The sequence below is a fragment of the Strigops habroptila genome, chromosome 12 (assembly GCF_004027225.2).
Source record: "Strigops habroptila isolate Jane chromosome 12, bStrHab1.2.pri, whole genome shotgun sequence".
In the NCBI taxonomy this organism is placed as follows: Eukaryota; Metazoa; Chordata; class Aves; order Psittaciformes; family Psittacidae; genus Strigops; species Strigops habroptila.
Genome location: NC_044288.2, coordinates 16,401,041 through 16,424,672, shown reverse-complemented (window position 1 = coordinate 16,424,672; position 23,632 = coordinate 16,401,041). Strand labels below are relative to the sequence as shown.

Below are 23,632 nucleotides of genomic sequence, written 5' to 3'. Positions count from 1 at the left end.
GCAGCTTATGAACTCTGCTCATTGTAACAATGCAAAGAATCACTTCCCTGGCTGCGATGATACAGTCACTGCCACAGAAGAAAGCTGCTGAAGTGCAGTTCCTGGCATCAAGGAATACTCTGTACTGTGCAGATTCAAAGAATCAAAAATATATTAGAGAAAACAGATCTTTCACCTTATGTTTGTAGCCTTTTTCCTTCTGCTTTCCTCTTCTCCGAAGAACAGGCAGCTCTTCAAACTGGTGTCTTCCTTCAAAGAGGACAATAGCTTTCCCAGCAACCCAGGTTTTCTCTGAAGGCTCTCCTAAGGCATCCACGTAGTACTCTCGGTACGGTCTCCGATTGGAAACTATTGAGAAATTTAACAGAAATAAGCCCTTGCAAATGACAGAATAAAGACACACAAAGAATTACAAAAAGCAGTAATAATTTGCCACTTTATTTTCATTTACTTTTTGCTTCATAACATTCCCACATGAATGTGAATTCTGGAGATTGCTACTCTGAGCTAAGGGAGACCCCTTTGATCTCGGCTGCCTATGGTCTGTGTTGCCACTCTCCATTTCCAAGTTGTGCTTATTTTTCTTATAATCAATTGATTAACAGTTTTAAGATGGGTCATCTCCCTAGAGCAAAGCTTTGGCTGCAAAAAAAAAATTGCAAAACTATCCAAATATTCTCCTACCTGAGACACAAAACATATCAGGCAGGACATTGCTTTGTTGCTACTCCCTGATTAATGATTAAACAGTCCAGTCCACTTGACCATTGGGAAAACAACAGTGTGCTGGCCAACACCCAGAAATGACATCCTTCTGGATAGGATTTACTCATACAGGTTGAACCTCCCCCACCACAATATATCCCATTTTGTTCAATGCTTTGTTACCAAACAAACTCATTTAGGACATAAAATATTAACAGCTGTATTTAAGTACACACATACACACGCACTCTCTACCAGGACTAGGTGTAACGTGACAAAATGTTAGTTGCAATGAGTACCTCCATACAAAACTCAATCATAAGGGCACAACTAAAGATTTCTCAAAGGTGCTTTCTGTGTGAAAATGTTGAACTGACATGGTACAATTAAGAGCTGAACCAGTATTGGGTGTGCTCATGAAAAAGGACAGGTTAAAAGCATTAGAACCGAGCAAACAAGGCTTGAACAAGGGATATATAAACTTCTCCCTGCATTTCACTGCACTGTGTGCTTCACGTTCTCCTGGGAACACCTTCACCCTCTGAACATGTTGCCTACACTTCACAGCCCATTGGTTTGTGCTGGCCTGTCCAGGAGTGTCAGCACAGCACAGCAACCTGGCCTTTAGTGATGCTGACACTGAGATTCTGGACAAGACCACTGAGAGGATGACAAATAATGACCAGGGCAACATCAAACCAAGGGCAAAGATGACAGACTTCATCTGTCCCATTCCCACTACTGGGACTCAAACTACCGAGCCTCCATCTTCCAGCTCCAAAAAAAAAAAATCTTTAAGTCAAGAGCTTGCTGAGCAAAGGCAAACTGCTTTAAACGAAACCCCATACCTCAAACCCAAGAGAAGAGGTTTTTGCACAAATGATGAGTTTGAAGTGACCTGTCTTGTTTTGAACGGCTTGTTCCCTTGGCAACAGGAGAGTCAAGGCAGCAGGACTGTGTTTCCTACCCAGCAGCTCCCCCTGCCCAAAAGCATCAGAGTTCAGCTCTGCCACCTCGGCCATCAGGGAGGGGAGACAAGCACATTCCATACAGCCACCACTGGAAAATGCAATTTTCCCCAGAGCTCTGTTGGTTTGAACAAGGATAAAACACGATGGGAGAGTCCATCATGTAGCTGGAGATCAGACCTTGCCGGAATGTGTTAATAGCATGTTTCTTTCCTACAAAATTCCTTTATTGGAAACCCTCATACACAGGCTGAGAGGGGATTAATGGACAGCTATAAACATTAAACCCTGTCCAAAACTTCAGGGGGGGGAGATGAAGGGAGAGAATATGCATCTGGCATATCTTCTGGCAACATTTTTGACAAGAATTTGAGAGCTCGAAAGGGACTATTTAAAATAGCAAATTCAGTATTATCTAAAATCAAGTTGAATGGGAAGGTGGAGAAAAAACAAAGACAACTACAGCAACCAGTCTTGGGCATGACATGAGCACAATGTTGGAAAATCTACATCATGTCTCTACAGAAATAGCAGAGGGCTCTGAGCTGATGGCTACTTGGAAAAAAGCCTACTCGCTCTCAGCATTTGGTTCTTAGACTGACAAGGGCCATAAGAACTGGAGAGAAACACCATCAGTGAGTGGCAACCTCACCAGTCTAGAGGTGTCAGCGGCAGACAGCACCTGGTCAAGGGGTTTCAGTTGCCCACAGAACAAAAAGAATCCGAAGAGGAATCCAGGAACAGATAAACAAGCCTTTCCCTGTGGGGCAGTCTCCCCACAGCAGGCTGTATGATCCTAAAAGCAATACAAACAGTCACTTCCTCTCTGTTCTCTCCATCACTAACCTACACTTCTCTGCCTTGAGCTTGTTAAGACACTTTTCTTTCCTGGCTTTCCCCTGCATTCATGCACACACAGCTCTGCCCCGTTTCCCCCACCCCTTCCACTCAGCCAGCTCTCAGCCTGACACACTATGCCCTAAACTTTCACGTATGTGGCTCCATCTCCAGGTTTTTCTGGTATTTCCACAGAAACAGCCCCTCGCTTCCTTGTGCCAAGCAAGATAAAAACCATTTCACTTCCTCACACACATTCCCATCACACCTTCAGGCACTCAGCAACTACACTGTGCTACCCCACACCCTGCTTCTCAGCCTCTCCAGCCTCCCGTTTCTCCAGCCTAGCCGACTCTGCCCTCACACACTCCAGGCACTCCAGCTCTGCTCTGTCCTCACCTCTTTGATCCACCTCCTTTTTCTCTGCATCCTTTTCTTGAGAGACTGCTCTTTCTTCTGCACTGCCTTAAGCTCTGCCCAGCTACTCATCCTTCTATACCCTGGGAAGAAAAGTCTACATGTCCCACAGCTATCCGTGCCACTTCCATCAGCCTCAGCCCCACCTTCCTCCTGTCTCCTCCCAGATCTAGGTCTGCTTTTTAGATCCAGGTCTTCCACAGAAAAGTCTATTTCTTCATACTTTAAAAAAGCATTTCTGGCCCTTGAAAATTAATTTAAAACTGCAGCACCCTGCCATACACAACACCTCCACTTTGTGGTCTGAGGAGATACAGTACCTTTCATTTTTGAGTGACAGTCCAGCACTGGGTCATGACAAATTGTGCATGGCCACCATGGGCGTCTGTTGAACTTGGCCCAAACAAGATCCCCAACTTCATACTTCACTGGAGTAGGTTTCTTCTTGGCTCGGATCTTTGGGGAAAAACCAGAACACAAGAAATCACTAAAGCTCCACATGCTTTCAGAGAGATTTGCTTCCCCCCACCCCCGGGTGCAGATTACATGGGGCCACCAGACACATTTACATCAAAAAGCAAGTCCTGATTTTCCTTAGTGGCTCCTACACCTTCCAAAACACAATGATTCTCCCCATCCTCCTTAAAGAACAAAACAAGCCCGGGTTTGAGCAGTTTTATTGTTATGTTTCAGTAAGGAACATGACCTCTGGTAAATCACTGAGCTCAAACTTCACACACTGGAGCAGGTAAATATTTGGAGCAAGACTTTAAAGGCCCTATTACTTTACTAACATCAATTTCATTCAAAGCAAAGCGAAGTTCATTTCAAAGATTGCAATGTACACGGAAAGCAGAGTAAGAGACAATGAAATACTCCTGACTGGAAGAAGGTGATGAGAACAGCAAGTGCTAATCAATTTGAAAGAGAGAGAAAGTTGGGATGTACAAGCTGGTAACTCCCCTGCTTCTCAGATGTACTCCAGAAAAAGCTTCGCCACAAATTGTTTGAAACCCAAGGCAGGCACAATCAGAAAAAAAACCCTTATGTAGTAATTTTTGGTTTATATTAGCAGAATTGCCATTGCTCTGCCCCAAAGCTGCAGAGCAGGAGAAAGGCAGCACGACAGCAGTCATCCCACCTCTAGGAGACAGATGGACACACAGACTGTGCTTGTCTCTCAAACCCACTCACAAGTATCAGCTCTGCAGAAACGGTCACGCAGGTGAGAGCTTCCCAGGGCTGTGCAGCCATCACGAGAATGTCAAAATCTTTCAACACACAAATCCTAACGCAGCTTAATGCCATTTCTGTCTCGCTGTGGAAGAGTGCAGAGCAGATCCCGTACTGTTTGCTGAGCACACAGCTCCCTGGCTGGACGCTGCACTACCAGCAGGACCTCTGCCAAGAAAAGGATTGAGGAGCTTACTGGTGTTGTGACTAATTGAGCCGAGATGGGGTACAATCGCTTTTCACAGGATTCCCCATGCCCAGCTGTGAGGTATCTGCCTGTTTACCAGCACCAAGCAACATGTCCCAGCTGGGTTCAGCATTTTAAGAGCTCTAAGAAGTGCTGCAGGTATCACTGTTGCCAATAAGCATCAGCAATATGCTCCTCATTAAAGCTGTCACAGCACAAATGCGCACCTTCTCACTTCGCTTCTCCCTCCTGCTCACCACCCTTCCTGAGGCACGTCTCTTGCAACTCACAGTTCAACATCCTAGCAACTAAAACGCAACAGACCTCTCCAATAAAATGTATATTCGGCTTCAGGTTCAGTTTTATGGGTTTTCTTCATGTGGTTGAAGAAAATACAAAAGGATAAACTCCTCTGTTACATGAAAAAGCAGGTAATGATGTTACAGACTACATTGCTGGAATTCTTCTCACTCAGTCATCAAAAGCCACACAATAACTTACCGCTGAGCAGGAGCTCAGGAACGGGGAAAGTGAAGAGAAGAAGAAGGGAGACCTTAGAGCAGTTTCCAGAACATAAAGGGGCTACACGAAATCTGGAGAAGGGCTTTTGACAACAGCCTGTAGGGACAGGACAAGGGGAATGGCTTTAACCTGACAGAGGGGAGACTGAGATTAGATATTAGGATGAAAATTTTCCCTGTGAGGGTGCTGAGGCGCTGGCACAGGATGCCCAGAGAAGCTGTGGCTGCCCCATCCCTGGCAGTGTTCAAGGCCAGGTTGGACAGAGGGGCTTGGAGCAACCTGCTCTGGTGGAAGGTGTCCCTGCCCGTGGCAGGGGGTTGGAGCTGGATGAGTTTTAAGGTCCCTTCCAACCCAAACCATTCTACGAAGGAGCACTGGGCAGGGGACTGCAGACCCTCACTTTGCCACCACCCTGCTGCAGCCTCCGTGCCTCCACCATGCACGCATTCCTGAGCACAGGAACCAGAGGTGCTGCCTTTGCTGCTGCTTTTAAAATGCAGATGCACTTTCAGAGGCACCTCCACCACCACCCCTTTTTTTAGGCCCTTTACAGCTTCTGTTCTTCCTGCAAAAATGCCTTTTTTTTTTTTTTTTTAATACACATTTTCCAACCCCAGCCTTGAAGGGGCTTATGTCTGTTATATCCTATTCTCTCAAATGCAGTGTGTAGTAGCTTTGCCAAAGCCATTCACTGACCCGTCTGAGGGACACCACCAGCCCTGCCCAGAGGCAAGTCTGCATTTAAATCAACTCTTTGTCACCCTCCAATACCCCACACAGACACCTGATGAAACCTGGCTTTCAGGAAACTATTCAGACAATGCTTAAATAGTCACCTCCTTCTGAGCAGTCGCAGCTGTTCTCATTCCTCACCAGTCTGCAACCCCTTCCCCGGCACCAGCAGTCAGACTCACTATCACCCACCGCAACGGCCCCACCAGTGGGTCACAGAAGCAGATGAAGCAGCACGGCGTTCCCATGTCCAAGAAGAGCCTTGTGACAGGATGCACTGCAGCAGGTCACTGTCTTGCACTATTCTCTCCCTAAATCCCACCCCTGGCCAGAGATGCCTTTACATTTCCAGAGGGGGAAAAAAAAAAATACCCTGCTGGAGTTTTAGAATTTGTAACATTAAAAAAACCCCAAAATCCTACCAGAGTGATAGCAGCAGTTATCATCATATCCAGGTACGGTAAGTCTCTTCCTTCAAACTCTGCTGCGTGATGCCAGAATTACAGCCCCCAAAGTATGCGTTTCTTGTGTCAGATTACAAGAAATTTAATTCCTATTACAATTAACATTTATTATGCCAAGATCAAACTGCTAATACAGCCCAATAGCCAAAACCTCAGCCCTGCAGTAAAGGCAGCTTTCTTGTGGGCTAGGGAAAGGCCAAGGGTTTTTAAAAACAATGAACTTCAGATATAGTCCCTACATATGGTCTGAGTACTGTTTAGCTACAGAGCATGGAAATCTTCAAGTGTCTAAATAAAACTTGTGAACCACTGCATAGCAGGTAGGTACCATGCTGTAATTGCAGTGGAGAGACACGATTCAAAGCAGGTTACAGGTCTGGACTAGCGAGGAAGGGAAGGACAGTGCTCCCTGGCCAAGCAAGGCAACACCCCGGGTTTTGTGTTTTTGTATTGTCAGACATTCCCCTAAAGGGAGTCAGTATTGTCTACTCTGTTATCAATTGTTTGGCATTGATTTGCTCAGATAGGACAAGCTACAGAGTAAACTCTATACAACACACAGTATTTCAGATGAGTTTGTGCTATTTTTGGAGAAAACAAGAATGTATCTTGAGGACATTTTTAATCAAACAGTCTCCACCAATGCAGCCAAATCACAACTGATCACAGAGGAAGAGGTCACAAGCCAAGGTTCTGCAGCAGGACAACACAAACACTTCTACCTTGAAAGTCACCTCCTGAACTCGTACTGTGCCAAATCACCAGTCTGCAGTTCACTGGGTGAAATACCAAAAGTAGGTGCTCAGCTCCGTGAGGAAGGAGGCTGATAGAAACCAAGTATCTATGCCCTCCTGAAATTCTCATCATGAGGCAAATACGAAACATATCAAGCAAGAAAAGCTTCTATTTCTAAGATTTCTAAGTGATTTTATTATTATAAATATATACTGTCAGTCCTTGACTGTTTCTCACCAATCTTCCCTTTAAAATAACCACATCATTAAACAATGACAAAAATAACGCTTATCCAGTAACCACTCTTGGCTATGTCACTTGAAGCTGCTGCTCAACCCATTAATCTTCCTGGAAGATGTGGCACGAAACACAAGTCCACACAAACGCATATATAGGCCAATAGCCACGGGGTGCACTCTTCCTGCAGCACTGGTCAATATCTGTGTAACCAAAGCAGCACCACCATCTCCAGCACAGCGTGGCACAGCTCCAAACACCACACGCGCTCCAAAAGCGCAACTGGGATGCGACCACCTTGGCAGAGCCACAGGAAGACCAAACTGCACATAAAGAGGCAGACAGAGATAAACGTGTATTTTGTTACAGGCCAACATTTTCAGCATCACATACCCTAAGAGCCTTGCTGCCCAGAGTCCAAGCAGCAAGCTGCAGCCATTGTAGCCCTGCACACCTGAAATTCAGACCTGCTTCGGAAAGCCAGCATGTAAATGCATGGTAAAGATAACCCTGATATATTTTATTCCTGACAATTATAAACATTACATCATTCGATGAAGGAAGGGACAGAACATGCTTTAGGAGAGAGTCTGCAAAAGAGACTGTGTGTGAGAAGAAGGAAGAAAAGCAAGAAGGAAGCTGCTGCCCCCCAAGAATAATGAAGGCAGATCTGCCAAGCCTGGTTTCAGCCAGGAAGTGGACAGAATCAAAGCCAAGGAAGAAAACAAGAGGAGGCAGCCACATCCAAGCGACAATTAAACAATATGGTATAATCAACAACACTAATAGCCTGTTCTGCTGAGCATGGCAGGCACCTGCCCAGGGCCCTGCAGCAGCAGCACGGGGTGTCTCCTGCACAGATCTCACCACACTGGTAGCTGCAGGTAAATCACACCCTGCACATGCACACATGAGCTGCCAGAAGGCAGCAGCTCTGCTCTATGAGCTTCCAGTGCTCTCTTCAAACCTCCTCTCTGCTGGGGCAGCAACTCCTGTGCTTCTCCCTGCAGCCCACCAACAAACAAGCTTGTAACTTGATTACAAACAAGCTGTAGTATCTACTACTTATCAGTTAGAACAGGGAGCCTGGTGAGGGTTAGGCCACCACCTTCTCCACTACCACGTTCTTCTTCCTTCGAGTTCAATGATCATTATTTTTTTCCTGAAGAGGATGAGATGACAAGGAGTTCACCTGATTCCTATGGGCCACCAACCCACCCCCAGATATGGCTGAACTGGCTGAAGACCAACAGCCCTTTGTACCTGGGGGGGTGGTAGATAAAAATACCTAACAAAGCAAACTTGAGGGAGAGATGACACTTTCAGGCACTTGGATTAACCTGGGCCTAAAAGTCCATTTAAAGTAATACCTACTAATACAACCAACCACAGGGCTGGTGTCACATGCTGGGACATGCCACTCCAGCTCCTGCCCTTTCACCATCACACAACAGGTTATTCACCCTCTGCTTTTACAAGTGGGGCAAATTCTGTTAAAAACACTCCCAGAACTAGCCTGGAAGGGCATTGCTGAAGCTATCCCAAAAGTTTTCATGAGCTGATGATTCCCTTCAGCTGAATTCAACCTGAGTTAAGTTGCAGTTTAAGCCAAAGCAGAGCAGCTTCAACCTCAGCCCTCTGAGCTTATCATTCCTTCCCCTTCCCAAGTCCATACAGCTCCTATCACATGGAGGTTCAGATCCTTTAGCTGGTCGCATTAACATCATTTAACTGGTCACAGAAATGAAGCAGCAATGGCTGCAACTCCCATACAGTGAGTGCTGCTGCCAGAGATAGTTAAAAGTACAACTCTTACCACAGTCCTGCTCTTAAGGACGGGAGGGTGGAAAGAAGCCTCGGTGATCCACTGTTCATTATTTCACTCAGCTCCAGAACTTGTGCACTGAGAAATGAATGAATACTGATAGAAGGAAAAACAACAGGAACTGGGAAATAATCTTTGTGAACGTTGCATGGGAAGATAAAAAGGAGCTGAGATTAAGAACTGAAGTCAAGTCAACAACTGAACTTAGTAACTGCTTGTGACGAAAGCCAAGAAATAAATTCTTATTAGCAAAGATTCATGTTTTAAAGCAGCTTTTCTGAAATAAAAAACAAATCATTTGGAAAAACATAAAACGGAAAGAAAATTAAATTTTATCTACTTCATAGCTTAAGAAGTATTTGAAGCCAAGCAAAAAGAGGTCATCGACCAAAGCTTCCTCTGTACAAAAGGGCATTACCAAGCACCCAAGCTTTAAGCCTTTACAGAGAGAGGCCACAATGCTGAGCCTGCACTCTGTGAGAAGAACAGCACCCTCCGCACTCCGCTGTGAGAGAATTTAGAGGAGTAAATCCCTGCACAGGGAAAGGGGTAAACCCAACTGGAGTATGTAGGTAAAAAACCCAAACACCCAAACCACAACACCTGCACAGCCTATCTGCTGAAACCACCACCGCCCTCACCAGCATAATCATCATACCACACTCCACAGCAAGCTTCAAGTCAAACACTGAGTCAGAAAAGTCTGCTGGAGTGGCAGCCAGCATCGCTGGGGACAGGGCACGTGCTCTGGGGACCTGGGGACATGCTCTTTGTCCCCCACTGCTCCTGTCTTCCTTTGGCTTCAGCACTGCAGCAAAAAGTAAACAGGAGTCTGACCCACATTTGTGTCTGAAAAAGTACAGTACCTCTTATCTGGGACCATTATCACACCGAAGTGTTAAATACTCACTAATTAAATATTCACCAGCAAAAAACACAGCAGTGATTACGATACAAGCCAAGTGTCTGTTATCTACATGCTTGCGGATATTTGTTGTCTTTGGCTAGTTTTTAGTACCCTTTTCCAGGCTGTGGCAGCTACACATGCAATGAGTGCTACATATGAACCACTGTGAACCACTAATTCACACATCCTGAAGCATTACTATCAAGTTCAGGGGTTTTAAATGTATGGATTTTAAATAAGAAACATACTGATGGGAGAACACCAAGTCTCAGACACCAAGATAACTGGTTAACAGCATCCCTGGTTCATTTTCTTAATGGAGATCATTTTCCTTATGGACTGAACAGCAGTGCAACAGAAAGCTTTACTTTAGCATCCTAATAACCTAATGTACTTTAGCATCCTAATAACCAGAAATGCACCCGACAGAAGGTTTGAGGAAGGCAGGAGGAGGAGGTGGGAGAGAAGGGCTACGATCTTACCCAGATCCCCAGCAAAGAGAAACCCAGACACACAAACATACAGATTTCAAACCCCTGCCAGGAGCCTGAAGCAGAGGAAAGAGGCTCACACTTGCTTATCTGCATACATACATTTTAAACAATAAACCAAGTTCTCTTTACATCTGGCTCTCCCAGTCAGCACTAATTGTTTCAAAACTGCAGGAATTACCAGAACTTTGCCAAGTATCACAAAGAACAAATATCAACAAATAACTTCCTATGTCAGAGAACTAACCAAAAAAAAACCCCAAACTGAAGCAAGGTCAACAGATCTGCCCCCTTTTCAGCCTTACTTTTGTGCTTTTCTGTATGTTATCAAATTGTACACAAGCAACACATCTGAACACAACGTTTGTTTTCAGAAATTAAGCTTCTAAATCCATAAAATGAAAACCAGATTCAAACTGTGTAAAATGAAACTTGGCTATTCTGATTTATGGATGTAAAGTGTAGCCATTATAGCTTAAGCTGTAAGCAGAGCAAAGCAGTACCACAGAACAGCACATACATGCAGCGCAGAGCATATACTGTATTAGATCCTCAAGAGCTAAAAATTGGGAGTTTGGGTTGAATTAAATGTGTACTTGCTAATACTTGCTTATTGCTTGGTTTTGTTGTTGTTAGGGCTTTTTGTTTGGTTTCTTTGCTTGTTTATTTTAATTCTGTGAGTTTCTCTGAAAGCAACAAACATTTAACCTGGGCTTGCAAATTTAACCTTTTGTGGAAATTACGATCTGTCCACAGGAGAAGCTGGTACAACCTCACTTTGTTAATCCAAATGCAAAGGTGCCACTTACACATGACCATAACTGCCTCAAAACCCAGTGGTATGAGCATGCCAATCCCCCTCGCTGAACCATTTTTCCAAAACAAGCAAACAAGCATTTACAAATGTTCTGTTCACATAAGTTTTAATGGCATTTAAAAAAATCACCTGCATTTAAAATTTCAACTGCTTTTGCCGAATCCCTACTAGAACTGAAATCAGAATTTCTGGCCAGTAGCAGTGTAATAAACTTATCCTGGTCTTATCTATTTATTTCTTGATTAGCCACACTTAGAGCCATGCCCTGAGGAAGGTTTGTGCTTCAATCATCAGGCCCTGCAAACTTATGCTCCAGAGAGGCTTCACAGCCTTTATGTTGTGAATCCAGCTTCATGCACATACTGGGAGAGAACATGCAGCTAAAATTAAAGAAGAATCTGACTTGGTTCACTGCTGCTATTTAGAAATCTGTGGGCAGCAGTAAGTCTGAACAGGTGCTTGGGAAAACCACACAACAAAGAAACATCAGGACAAACAGAGGAACTATTAAAAGGGCGACAACCGTCCTGGCTCCCGCCCTCCTTGCATTAGGCAACAGGCAGGTTTCTATCTTCCACCAACAGTGGGAGGGAAACTCATGAGCACACTCCTCCGGAACGAGAAGAACATGGAAACTCCAAGCAAAGCTCAGGGCAAGAGCCTTGCTGCATGCTCAGCACCAGAGGCCTTCCAGGAGCTGAAAAAAGAAGCTGGAGGTTTCCAGCTGAGATGCTACTGGGCAAGAAATTCTCTGTTCTTAAAAAATACCAACCAAAGGGCACCCCATTCTTCGGGTAGTAGGCAACGCTGTGTTGGACTGCTCTACCCAACTCAACACTTCTGGTTTCTCACACAAAGCCATACTCTGCACATCTGAAGATGAAAAGTGAGTCCCCGAAGCATTAGTTCTGCTGAATGTCTGAGAGTGAATACCAAGCTACACTGCTGGTTTATTACCTATCAAACTGGGTGGGTGTTTTTCTGAAGACCCCAGTAGTGTGAATGTGCCATTTCCAGCAGAGCTCTCTGATACTGTACATAACCTACTGAACAAGTTCCCTACCAAGAACTCATACGAAGCCTTGCTTGGCAGCCCTACCTGCTGCTCCCTACCCAGCCGTCACCCACCTGCACCCCACGAGGAAGAGGATGGAGAGGGACATTGGGAAGCCTCCATGACTGGACACATGTTGCCCTTTCCCTGCGGTCAGGCACTGACAGCGCTCCCAAACCACCTCCTTCCCAATACCATGAACATCACTAGTGCTGCCCCTTCCACCTGTGGACTTGCTGCCTCACACAGAGCCACAGCAGCAGCTCAGGCCCAAAGGGGCTGCAAGCAGATGCTGCTGGCTGCGGGAGAAGCCATTCATTTGTGGACGTGCAACTCCATCACTGCCACAGCTACAACGAAACCAGGCACTGACCCAAGTGGGGTCAACTTGGTACAAACCTGCTGCTCAGGCTGTGCTGGAGACAGAAGTGAAGGTGCCCAGTCAGGGGCAACTTGCCCTCAAGTGCTATGAGACTCAGCATGTCAACTGTAACAAGTGCTTTTCCAACTTTCGAAAGAACCAAAGCACACTGCTGAAATTCCTCCTGGCTTCATCAATGCTGTTGGACACCCAGGAGATGGATGCGTACCAAGCCTGTCTTTCTCTCTGCTGCACATTTAATCGCTGCTGCAAAGCTACTGCGAGCAGCCACGCTGGAACCAGGTTTCTAATTTAACAAGGACAGAGAACTTCAGCTGGCACCTGCTGGGGGTGTCAGCCTCTGCCTCCAACACACAGCAGCATCTGCCCCTCTCCTGGGCACACGCAGGAGCTCACATCAGCCAAAGCAAGGCCTGTGCTCGCACCTAGCACTGCACCAGCAGGACACGCAGCTCCCCACCTTGCCCTGCCTCTGCACAGCCCAGTTCTGCGGCATTGCCAAACTCCCTCATCCTACCTCTCAGCTCTCTGGCTGCACCTACCTGCTGGGAGGAGCGTGGCATGTTCCCGACGGATTCCAAACACACACCTATGCCCTGCACGTGTCTTTGGTAACACTCCCACTGATACCCTATTCATGAACCACCACACACATTGTAACTTTGCAGAGGCCCCTACAATCCCCAGCCACAACTGCAGGGATTATGCTCCAGCATCTCCAAACCTAAACCACAGCACACACAACCTGCACCCAACTGACTTCTGGGCAGGCTGAACCACGGATTGCTCTCTGCAGCCCTCGCCACAGGGCAGCACTGGTGACTGCTCACAGTCCTGTCCACCAAAATAGAAACCAGCCAAGCCAAAAGTAACCCCCCACAACTTTTTTTGAGCACACCCAAAAAGCCCTGAACTGTCTGTATTAGCACCACGCAGTTTCTTTGATGTCACCACACCTTGCAGTTCCTCCCATCACCAGCTTGACCTTAACCAGTAATATCACACTCACGCCAACACACCCAAAAGTAAGATTTAAACTTCCAGTACCTATTTCAGCAAAGCAAACTACAGCTTTTAGCAAGCATTCCAGCAACGGGCAATAGCAGCAAGGCAGGCAGGGGAGCGCAGCCCTGCCTGCTCCAGCAGCGCAAATGTCAACAGTACACTTGACTCAACACAAAACTTGCACAGGTCAGACACTACAACATTTGCAGCGTGTTCTGTAACTCACCAGTCTGCAAACTCACGGCCACAGAACAATACTTCTGATGCCATGAAATTACATGAAAGGAAGCAAGGCTATTGTTGATAGGTTTAAAATCACAAGAGTCTGCACCTGGGAAGCGTTTAGGGGTCCACAAATCAAGAGAGGTTGAAAACTGCTGTTCTAATTCAAAGCAGACTCTCATACAGGCCTTTTCCACCCATTAACTTGGAAATCCTGGCAATGCCTTAACCACCATAAAGGATTTAACTCCCATTTTACTGAGCGAAGACTGCATTGCACGGCACATATGGCTCTGTGCAGACAGAACAAAACATAGGTCATATTCTTCTGGTATTAAATGTGGCATTAAACTCCCAGGACAAGCTCACTTGGATTGAGTTTTTCTTCAAGTGTTTCTGTTCCCTGTGCCTTTCTAAATAGAAAGGCAGAGCAAATGACTCGGGGGAGGGAGAGGGGAAATACTATATATGAGAAGCTGCCAGTCACAGGCAAGAAGAACCTAAGTATATTCTAAGCAACTAGACTGGAAGTTGATCATCACCCATAATACTGGTTTTTCAGCTAAGAAAGGTTTCTTAGTAAGTTCTGTCTTAATCGTAACTCAGAAAATGCCACTTTTCTTTCCCTGGGGCTCAAGTACTTTGTTAATCGTATTCAGAGTTGACCCCTCTGCAGTGAGCTCCAGATTTGTTCAGTTAACACGAGGTAATAAAAACAAACAAACAGAAAACCCAACCTAATAATTGTTACACATCAAAGTTCAACCCCACTTGTGGGAACAAGGTGCAGTGAGGTGCAAGGAGAAGCTGCTATACTGCAAGAGGCCATCAACAAATCCATGATGTCATGCAAAGCACCATGATGTTGCCCTGAAGTCAACCACCACTGCCACAGCATCAAACTGAGCCACCACCACTTACAAGAAGCTGTAAGGGCAGAACTAGAACCCCTGTACCCTCTACAATGTAAGATCTGGTAGGGGGAAAAAAAAAGGTCCAAGTTCTGGGAGATGCGCTTTTCCAAAACAAATCACCAGCAAGTCCACAGAGGGACAGTTAGCAGAGGCAGCAGGCCTTGAGAGGCAGCATGCATCCTAAAAAAGCACCTGTAAAAGCTGATCTTCTTGCTGCTATTGGCTGTTTTTTTCCTGCAAGAGTACCAGGCGATGTACTAAGCACACCACACTACAGAGCAGAACTTCACTGTTGAAGAGCTGAGTGAAGTCTACACTCATCTGGCAACAATCTTCACTGGAGATTTGAAATATTTATGACCGCGGACAGCATGTTAACCAAGACGTTGCTCTAACAGAACCTTTCTTACCCCAGCTTTAAAACTAAGTTTTAAATATAGAAAGCATAAACAACACAGAGGTTTCTGCCATTATATTCAGCAAAACCTCACCTTCAGGACTGTCCAATCAGCAAGAAAACACCTCTGGTTTTGCTATTTGCACACAGACAACATTCAGCTTTGCAGAGCTGCACAGCCCCATGTGAACTGTGATCAATCATTCACATTTCACACCATATAACACATAGCCAGAACATCATATTTTCTAAAGAAACCACATTATTTTCTGTAACATCACCTACACAAACAGGTATTTTGCACCTAATCAGCAATACAAGATTAGAGAACAAATAGAAATTTAAAAAGGAGAGGAAGAGCAATCACAGCCAAATGCTAGAATAAATACTTCCAGGATCCAATCTGCTGTGCAGGAGAGCTCCAGATCCTGCAGTGTGAAAAAGATCTGTTGCCACTCAAAGGGAGCTGCTCCTCCTTGCGCCCAGGGAACATTGTCCTGCTGTGACAGCATCTTAATATCCACCCACTTACACCACCACCACTGCAAGAAGAGGCAATGCAGTGCCAGCACAGCATGAAAGCACCAAACTCATTAAGGACCTCAAAAATTTATGGTTGAGCACTAACACAGCCCAGGACAGTGCCATAACCATGGAAATATCAGTTCTTCTGGATGTCCACCACAGCTGAAGTCCTTTTTGAGTAAGTTTAGAGCTGTTTGAGACATGAATGCACTTCAGCAGAGGGGCCCAGTGGATGCCAGCAGACGCAGCCAGGAGAGATCCAGCTCTGCGCTCTTTTCTGAGAAAAAAAGAAAAGGTCTTCCAAAACAGCATAAATCTTAGTGGCAAAGAGGGGTGTGTGCAAGATGGGGCGCACAGGGACAGCAGTGCACCGAGAGCCTGTTGTCACCAGGTGCACAGAGGGGGAGACCATGCCCGCAGTAAGTGCACACAGCCAAATGGAATTGATCTCTCCATCAGGAAGATGTCAACTGACCAAGGAAATTTATGTCCCATGCTCAAACAAACCACTGCCATGCCTATTGTGTCTCAGGGATATAATATTACCAGCAGTTACTTACACCTCGAATCAACAGCCTGTAGTAGGAGACTCTTTCAGAACTGTTTGAAGGAGTAGCACATATCACGTGGCGTTGGTTCCTTCATTTTATTTTTAGCAAAGAGAGAAATGGCACTACACATCTCAGTTGATAAACAAAGAACCTGAGTAACTCTCACAGAGGGACACATACTCTTTATAATGAGAGTACTCTCCCCACAGCTGCAGACTGCAACAGAACTCAAGTTCATCATGGCTTAATTCTGTGCTTCAAGAGAGGACTTTGCTGGCCTTCAATGCTTTTTACACATTGCATATGGTGTGGTTCTGGTAAAGTAAAAACCTTCCAGTAGCCCTACCCACATGCCTTACTTATTCCTTACATCCAGCCACTGGAAGCAGCCATCCTTAGTGATGAAAGATGTGGTTCTGGATTTCCCTGTACCTCATTTCCTCCTTGCCATTACTCGAATATCACACTCCTACAGCGTGGAGCTGGACAACAAGGAAATAGTATGAGAAGAATGAAAAGCAACACTGAGCGAGTGCCACATGCAAACTCTGCACATTCTGCAGCCTGAATCCATCAGCATCCCATGGAAAAAACAGCTTATGAATGTTCAACGGGATCATACACTGCAGAAGATGCACACACCAAGAGTGGCACAGATGTACTTGAATCCAAGAACTCTCTGCTTCCGAGCGCTCAACTCTGCAAACCAAATGACTCTAACATGCTTTGTGGGTAGCAATTAAAAACCAACAAACTGGCAAAGCAAAAGCCAAACAATACAGCACCAAAAATTACTTAAAAAAGCAAAACTTCATCATGAGATTTCTGTCAGAAACATGTCCACCTCCAACTCCTCAGCAACCGAGTTCAAGCAAGACCCATGTCACTCAGACCCTATGTGGCTGCACCCACCCTCCCCAGTGCTGGAGCCTGGGCCCAATTCTCCCTCCCAACTCCACATAATGCTGCCCAGAACCTCTTCAACTCATAAAGGCCAGGAAAGCACTAAAGAGAAGCTCATGTCAAGATGGTAAAGAACAGAGAGATTAAAAAACAGCCTCCTGTTTTAATTTAAATGGCAATAACCCAAAACACATGCACAAGGAAGTAATCCAGCAGCTGCCAGCAGTCACTGCACCGTCACTTCTGGAGCAGAAACAAGACCCAAGAACCATTGCTATAATTTCCTTCTCTCTAACACAAAACCTGCCAGTGGCTGCTGGGAGCATGGGGAGCTTCAGTCAACTTTAAGATTAACTTGACCCTTAAAATAACTTCACTTCAGAATATGCACATCCCTCTTTACAACTGAATGCTACCTGAGCAACCTCTTCCCTCTTTGGGGCAACGTTTGAGTACAGGATGCGAGGGCTATTGACAAATCCCCATGCAAAACAATACCTGCCACCCAGAGGCACTACTTAAATGCTGAACTTTGCATCCCACTAAAGACTAAACCCAAAGGATGGCCCTTCAGCTGGAAGCACTCCTGAAGTTTTGGAAATCAGCATTTTCAAAGCAAGTTCACAATGACCTAGTGAAAAATTCAAAGCTTGCAAGGGACAGACACAGAGGTCTGAGACACATACAGGAAGCTTGAGCAGCAGCTAAGCTTCAAGCATAAAGGCTCTGAGAAAGCCTCTCTGTAAGGTGGAGGAGCCCCATCATCAGGCTGGGTAAAGGTGATTACCTGAAACAGTAGCCCAGCTGTGACAAACCACCCTAAAAATAGCAGTGCAGAACTCTCAGGGGTTTGTGGTGGTTGTTTCAGGATAGTTTTTTGGTCTAAGTTTTAGCAGGCTCTCAAAGTTGATTCCAGTTACCCAAACACAAGTGAGACTGGAATTAAATGCCGACATCAACACATGATCTCAGGAGCAAGCTTGGTTACTTCCAGCTACTATGTTATGTTCAACAATTAAAAGATTTAACTGTCACATTGGTAACTTGGCACAGAGAAGAATCTCCCTCTCTTCCCATCCCACAAGCAGAGGGCTAAAATGAAGAACCACTCAGACAACCAGCACTTACTAAAGGAAGAATTCAACAGTCGAGAAGGACCCCAGGCTGCCTAAAAAATGCTGCTGTTCTTTGTAGTTTCCTCTGAACGCAGCTATGCTTTTAAGCCACCGGCACAGTTCAGCAAGGTTAACATCATACTACAGCAAGCACGAAGGCAGTTTTACTGAAAAGTCAACCCCTCGATGCATATTCAAATAACAAGCTCAATAACTAACACAGTTTTGTCACCATACAAGCTGCAATGTGTTGTAAAGCACGTTGTAAAGCCACTGATAGCAGAGGCAAGTGTTGTGAAAGTACCTCTACTCGCTTCTGTTTACAAAGTGAGACCCTCCCACAACCGCATCACTGAGCACATGTCTGCTGAGAGATCCCCGCTCTGCAAAACAAAGCTAAGTGTATGCACAAACCACAGCCCGACAGCAGCCTCTTACCCCTAAACACTCAAAAGTGAGTCTCCACAAGAAGACTGATTCTTCTCAAGGAACACTCAAGAAGATCGACAAGCCAGAGCTGAGCCTAACAGACAAATTAAGCCGCTGTCAGCATCTTCCTCAAATCGCCCCTTCCCTGTGACAAGTGTTCCCCCTCCTCCAGAGCACACAGCAGGAACACTGCATGTTCCCAAATGAACCCAGGTGAAAGCAAGCATTTCTCCACAAGTGCTGCTGGCACCAGTAGCATCTGTCCAGCATCAGCTGCTCTACTGAAATTAAAGAGAGCAAGATGGTTTTGGTGTCAATGATGTCACGTGTTAATTTTCACACCCTGCATCAAGTAATGCTTAACACCCAGAACATCCTCCAGTAAGGAATCTCAAATTCGCCAAAACATACCTAAGAAATACATACACAAATAATAAAAAAAAATACTGTAGAACCGCAAGAAATACACACATATCTGCAAATAATCACTCTGAAAACCATCCAGAAATTGTACTTCCGTTCAAAGATGCATTTTACAACAAAGTTGAATGCATCTAACTCGGGACTCTAAAAGTTCAACCAGTTTTGCTTCTTATTAAGCATATTAGAAAACGAACTAAAGGAATTTGCAAGCCCAGAGAGAAATTGAAAAGGAAAAAAAAAGCCAAACCAGCAGGCAAGGTTTCCCGGCCGTGATCTGTCAGGCCGTGACACGGCCCCTCCCTGCCCATCGCCAAAGTCTCACAGGTCGGGTACCTCCAGCCAGGCCAGACAAAGAGCCGTCTGACAGCGGCACAGCGGAGCAGGCAGGAGAGGAGAAGCGCTCCTCCTGCCCTCCTCATGTGCAGTGTGCGCAAAGGGACAAAACCCTGTAACGGGGGAAAAACTCCACCGAACTTCGCAGCGATCTGCTGCTGTGCGGCCGAGGGATGATGTCTCTTACGCCCGAGAGGAGAAGAGGCCGCGGAAGGTGCGCAGCAGGGCCCGGTGACAGCCGGCCCCGCAGGGCTGCAGCCGCGGACCGGGGCCACGACGCCTCGGCAGGGTCCCCTCGGCAAGATGGCTGCCCGCGCTCGAGGGTGCCGGCTGCGAGGGCGCCCGGCCCGGCCCCGCCGCACCGCGCCTCGCCGGCCTCCGCCGCAAAATGGCAGCGGCCGCGGCCCCCCGCCCGGCGTCTCCCTCCCCCCCGCCGGTGCTTACGAGCTGCAGGGCCGCGGCGTTAGGCTCCGGCTTCTCCCCGGGGCCGCCGTCCGGCACCGTAGTCGGCACCGGCTCGACCGGCTGCAAGAGGGGCGGCGGAGGGCTGCCGGGGCCCTGCTGCGGCCCGGAGCGGCCGCGGCTCCGGGAGCCGGACTCGGCCGCCTCCTCCTCCTCCGCGTCCACCTCCTCTTCTTCGTCGTCGTCCTCGTCGTCGTCGTCCTCGTCCTCCTCCTCCGGCGTCTCAGCGCCCTCCTCCTCCGCCTCCTCTCCGCCGTCGTCCCGCAGGAGCAGGGGGAAGGCCAAGGCCCCGCGGGGCGCCTCGGCCGCCGGGCCGGGTCCGTCGACGCCGGCCACCGGCTCCTGCGCAGCGGGGAGGCGGGGTGACGGAGAGCCGGGGTCGGGCAGGGCCTCAGCACCGTCGGCAGCGCCGCCGAGGTACTCGGCGTTGATCATGGAGGCCAGGTCCTGCAGCCGGCGCAGAGGGATGTAGCAGGACGAGGGGTCCTGGCCGTACACGGGCTTGGCGGCCGCCAGCTGCATGGCGGGCGGCTCGGGGCCGCCCTTGGCCTCGGCGGCCGCCAGCGAGGTGCCGAAGGGGACGAGGCAGCTGCGGCGGCTCACTTCGCAGGCCTGCTCCATGCCGGGCCGCGGGCATCCACCTGCGGGCACAGCACAATGGGGTCAGCCCGGCCGCCGCCGCCGCCGCAAAATGGCAGCCGCGCCCGGGGGCCCTCTGCGCTCCGCCGGCCCCGCGCGGGCCGACGCCGTCGCCGCCGCGCTAGGCCCCAGGCCGCGGCCCGCCGCCCGGCACAGGCACGACACGACTCCGGCTGGCTTCGGGCCCGCCCGCCTCCGCCCGGGCAGCTGCCGCTCACCTGCGGCCGCCGCGGCCGGCTCGCCGCCTGCCCGCGGTGCGGGCCGAGAAGGAGACGCGCCGACCCGGCCGGGCCAGGCCCCGCCAGCGCCGCTCCGCCGCCTCCCTCCTCCTCCCTCCCCCGCATGCGCGCGCCCGACGCCGCCATCCCGCCGGCGCGCGCGACCCGCGCCTGCGCGCGCCCCCCCGCGCCCAGCTCTTGGGGTTCGGCGGCGGCCAATCAGCGCGCGCCCGCGCGGGTTCCCCCCCCCTCCCATTACCCCCCCCATCGGCGGGCGCCCCCCTTTACCCCCCTCCGTGCGCGCCACCCCCCCGGGACACGCACTCTCAGTGCTGCCCCCCCACGGTGTGCCCCGCCGGGGCCGCTCCCCCCTGCGCACCGGACACACCGGCTCGGCCCCGCGCACATGGCGGCACACCCGGCCCCGCACCCTCGGCCCGCTACCCGCATCTCAGGAAGCGGCGGGGGCACCGGGCCTCCGGGACGGGGCGGCCGGGCAGTGCCTCACCTGCGGGCCCCGGTGCCCCCGTCGGCCGCTGACCTCCCCCCCTCCCCTCCCCGTTTCCCCGCCCGGTCGGCCGCGGGGCCGGTGGGCAGGCCGCGGGCCTGCGAGCGCCAACAAAATGGAGTCGGCCAGGCCCTGCGCCCCGGCGGGGCACCCGGCGGCTGCTGCCCGGCGGCAAGGGCCGCCCGCCCCGCCTCGGCCCCGGTCCCGGTCGCAGCGGGCAGCCAGCGGGGCGGAGGTCGTGGGCCGCCGCCCGCCCCCGCCGGGCTCGGGTTACCCCCTGCCATTGTCCGCCGGGCCCGGCGCCCCGGCCGCGCTCCCCCCACCGCCCACCCGCGGGCCGGGCCGTCGCCCACCGCGGGGCCCGCTGTGCCGGGCCGTGCTGTTGCCGCGCCTCGCCGAGCCTCGCCCGCCGGGAAGCGGCGCCCGGGTGCCCGCGGCCTGGCTTGTCCTCGCCGGGGTTCCGCCGCTCCCGGACAGCGAGCGCCGCGCTCCCGCCCTCCCTCCCTCCACCGAGCGGCGCGCCGCCGGCCCCGCGCCCGCCCGCTCCGCCGGGCCGGGCCGCCATCGGCGCCCACCGTCCCCTCCTCGGCCGGCCGGCGGCCCCGCGGAGGGCGGCGGCGGCTTCGTCGCTACCTCCAGATGGGGGCCGGGGTCTCCGCCGCCAGCCGTGCGGGTCCGGGCGCCGCGCCACGCCGCCGCCGCACCGGCACGGCTGGGCAGGCACGGGGCGGGGGCGGCCGGGCGGGGGGCAGCGGCCGGGGCAGCGCAGGGATGTGGCACCGGGGCGGTGCTGCCCGGGCTGCGCGGGGGGCAGGGCAGGGCCCGGCCGCCCCCCGGGGTGCCGGGCGGGGAGCTGGGTGCCGCCGCGGGGCTCGGCTCGGCGCGGCGCTGCCCGGGCGGACCCGCTCCCCCCGCCCGCCGCTGCCCTTTGTTTCCCCCCCACTACGATCGGGCCGTGCGGGAGTCCCCGGCCGTGCCGGCGCCGCGTTCCCCCCCGCCGGGCAGGAGCCCCGAGCAGCCTCTGTGCGCACTGCGGCCGGCAGCGCCTGCTGCCCGGCACTCGCTGCCCGGCCGGGTGCTGCCTTCCCCGCCAAAAACACCATTCTGGAGCGGCTGCACGTTGGCATCTCAGCCGGGCTGCGGGATCCGACCTGTGGGCAGCCCTGTGCCCTGCCTGTGCCCTGCCTGCACACGTTGGCAGCTCCTCTGAGGGCTCCCGATTTCCCCTTTGGCCCTGCCCTACCTGCAGCTGGCCATGGGGCAACCATTCCCCACCAGCATGTGCGCCAGAGGGGCTATAGAAAGGTCCACAACCCCATTGTCTCCCCACTGATGTTCCGCCACTACAAACACTGCCACGCTCAGCCTCGGAGCATGGGGTGATGTGACAGGAAGCTCCATGGCCGAGGTTTTGCTCGTGACACTCTTCTACCGCCAAGGTCCCAGCCCAAGCCTCAGCTGGTGGCACCCAACCCACCATGGGCCATCTTGCCCAGTGCCTATGTGCTGCAGTGACATGGAGCTGCAACCACACTGTGCCAAGTGCCGCACAAGCTCCGCACCAAGGCCTAGCATCCATGCGGCCTTTTCCCCAGTGCCCGGCATGGCCGGCGTCCCGCTGTTTATGCCTAAGCAGGGAAAGACCTCGGGCAGAGCCCGTCTCTCCAGGATCTACTCCAGCTCCAGCAGCCGCACCCCGGCACACCCAGGCCAGGGCCCGACAGCCAACTTTCCTCCTTTCTCTTTGGAGCAACCTGCCACGCACGTTTCCGCCACGTTCCCAAAATAAAGCTAATAGTTTATTTATAACTCCCCCGGGGGTGGGTAGGGCCCTGCGCAGGGCGGGAGCACCCCATGGTGTGGTGCCTCTCCACAGCCTGGCGCCCCAGACCCAGTGAGTCAGGGCTGCCCTGCCAAGAGGCTCAGGTCTGTCCCACAGCAGGGGAGCTGCGTCCTGGGCTCTGACCGTCACCGCTGCCTTCACCTGTTCACGTGTCCCCCTCTGATGCTGGCTGAGCGAGAAGAGCCAGGGCAACCGGCAGGGCATGTCCCAACCTGGGCCTGGTGCTCCCTATGTGCTCCCCACCAGAGGCTGAGCCCTCTGCTCCTGGGCTCATGGCACAGCGTAGCCCCACAGGCACTGGTGGGCAGGGTTGTACCACTCGGGCTGTGGTGACTGGGTGACTCAGGCAACCCCTAGGCATGTCCACACCCCTGCCAGCAGTGCCCCAGTGGTGCCCAGTGCTGAACCCGCCACCACTCCCCACAGCCATTGCGGTTACTGGTGCAGGGAGGAGCAGGGTGAGGGTGGCACGGTGCCCTCGAATGCTGCCCTCAGATGCACTCCCCGTCTGCTGTGTCCCCTCTCCCCGCACCTCGGCCAGCACCCGCAGGAAGGGCCCTTCCGGCGGAGGAGCAGGCGAATGGCATCCCGGCCGCGCTCCCGCCCGGATGTGCGGCACAGCGGCAGCACGG

The 23,632-nt window shown here is 50.8% G+C and overlaps 2 protein-coding genes across 5 annotated transcripts in view; one reads left to right on the top strand and one right to left on the bottom strand.

The window, feature by feature from the left end:
* NSD1 (nuclear receptor binding SET domain protein 1) overlaps nucleotides 1–21,809 on the bottom strand; it is a 65,251-nt gene extending 43,442 nt beyond the window's left edge. For 2 of the 4 annotated variants that reach the window (XM_030504226.1, XM_030504227.1), the window contains exons 1-3: nucleotides 19,775–20,818; nucleotides 3,248–3,383; nucleotides 176–348 (exon numbers count right to left, since the gene is read on the bottom strand). In XM_030504226.1, the coding sequence (XP_030360086.1) occupies nucleotides 176–348; nucleotides 3,248–3,383; nucleotides 19,775–20,413 (948 nt within the window). In that variant the 5' untranslated portion in view covers nucleotides 20,414–20,818. Of the gene's footprint in view, nucleotides 1–175; nucleotides 349–3,247; nucleotides 3,384–19,774; nucleotides 20,819–21,790 lie in introns of those variants that run through there. The other 2 variants (XM_030504225.1, XM_030504224.1) reach the window with 2 other exon arrangements.
* Nucleotides 20,484–22,367, top strand: LOC115616057 (basic proline-rich protein-like). The gene has a single exon (XM_030504872.1). The coding sequence runs from the start codon at nucleotides 20,484–20,486 to the stop codon at nucleotides 22,365–22,367; it is 1,884 nt and encodes a 627-aa protein (XP_030360732.1).
* Nucleotides 22,368–23,632: the final 1,265 nt, after the last annotated feature.

Coding starts and splice junctions, on each gene's coding strand:
- LOC115616057 (XM_030504872.1), top strand. CDS start 20,484: ATGGCAGCCGCGCCCGGGGGCCCTCTGCGCTCCGCCGGCCCCGCGCGG.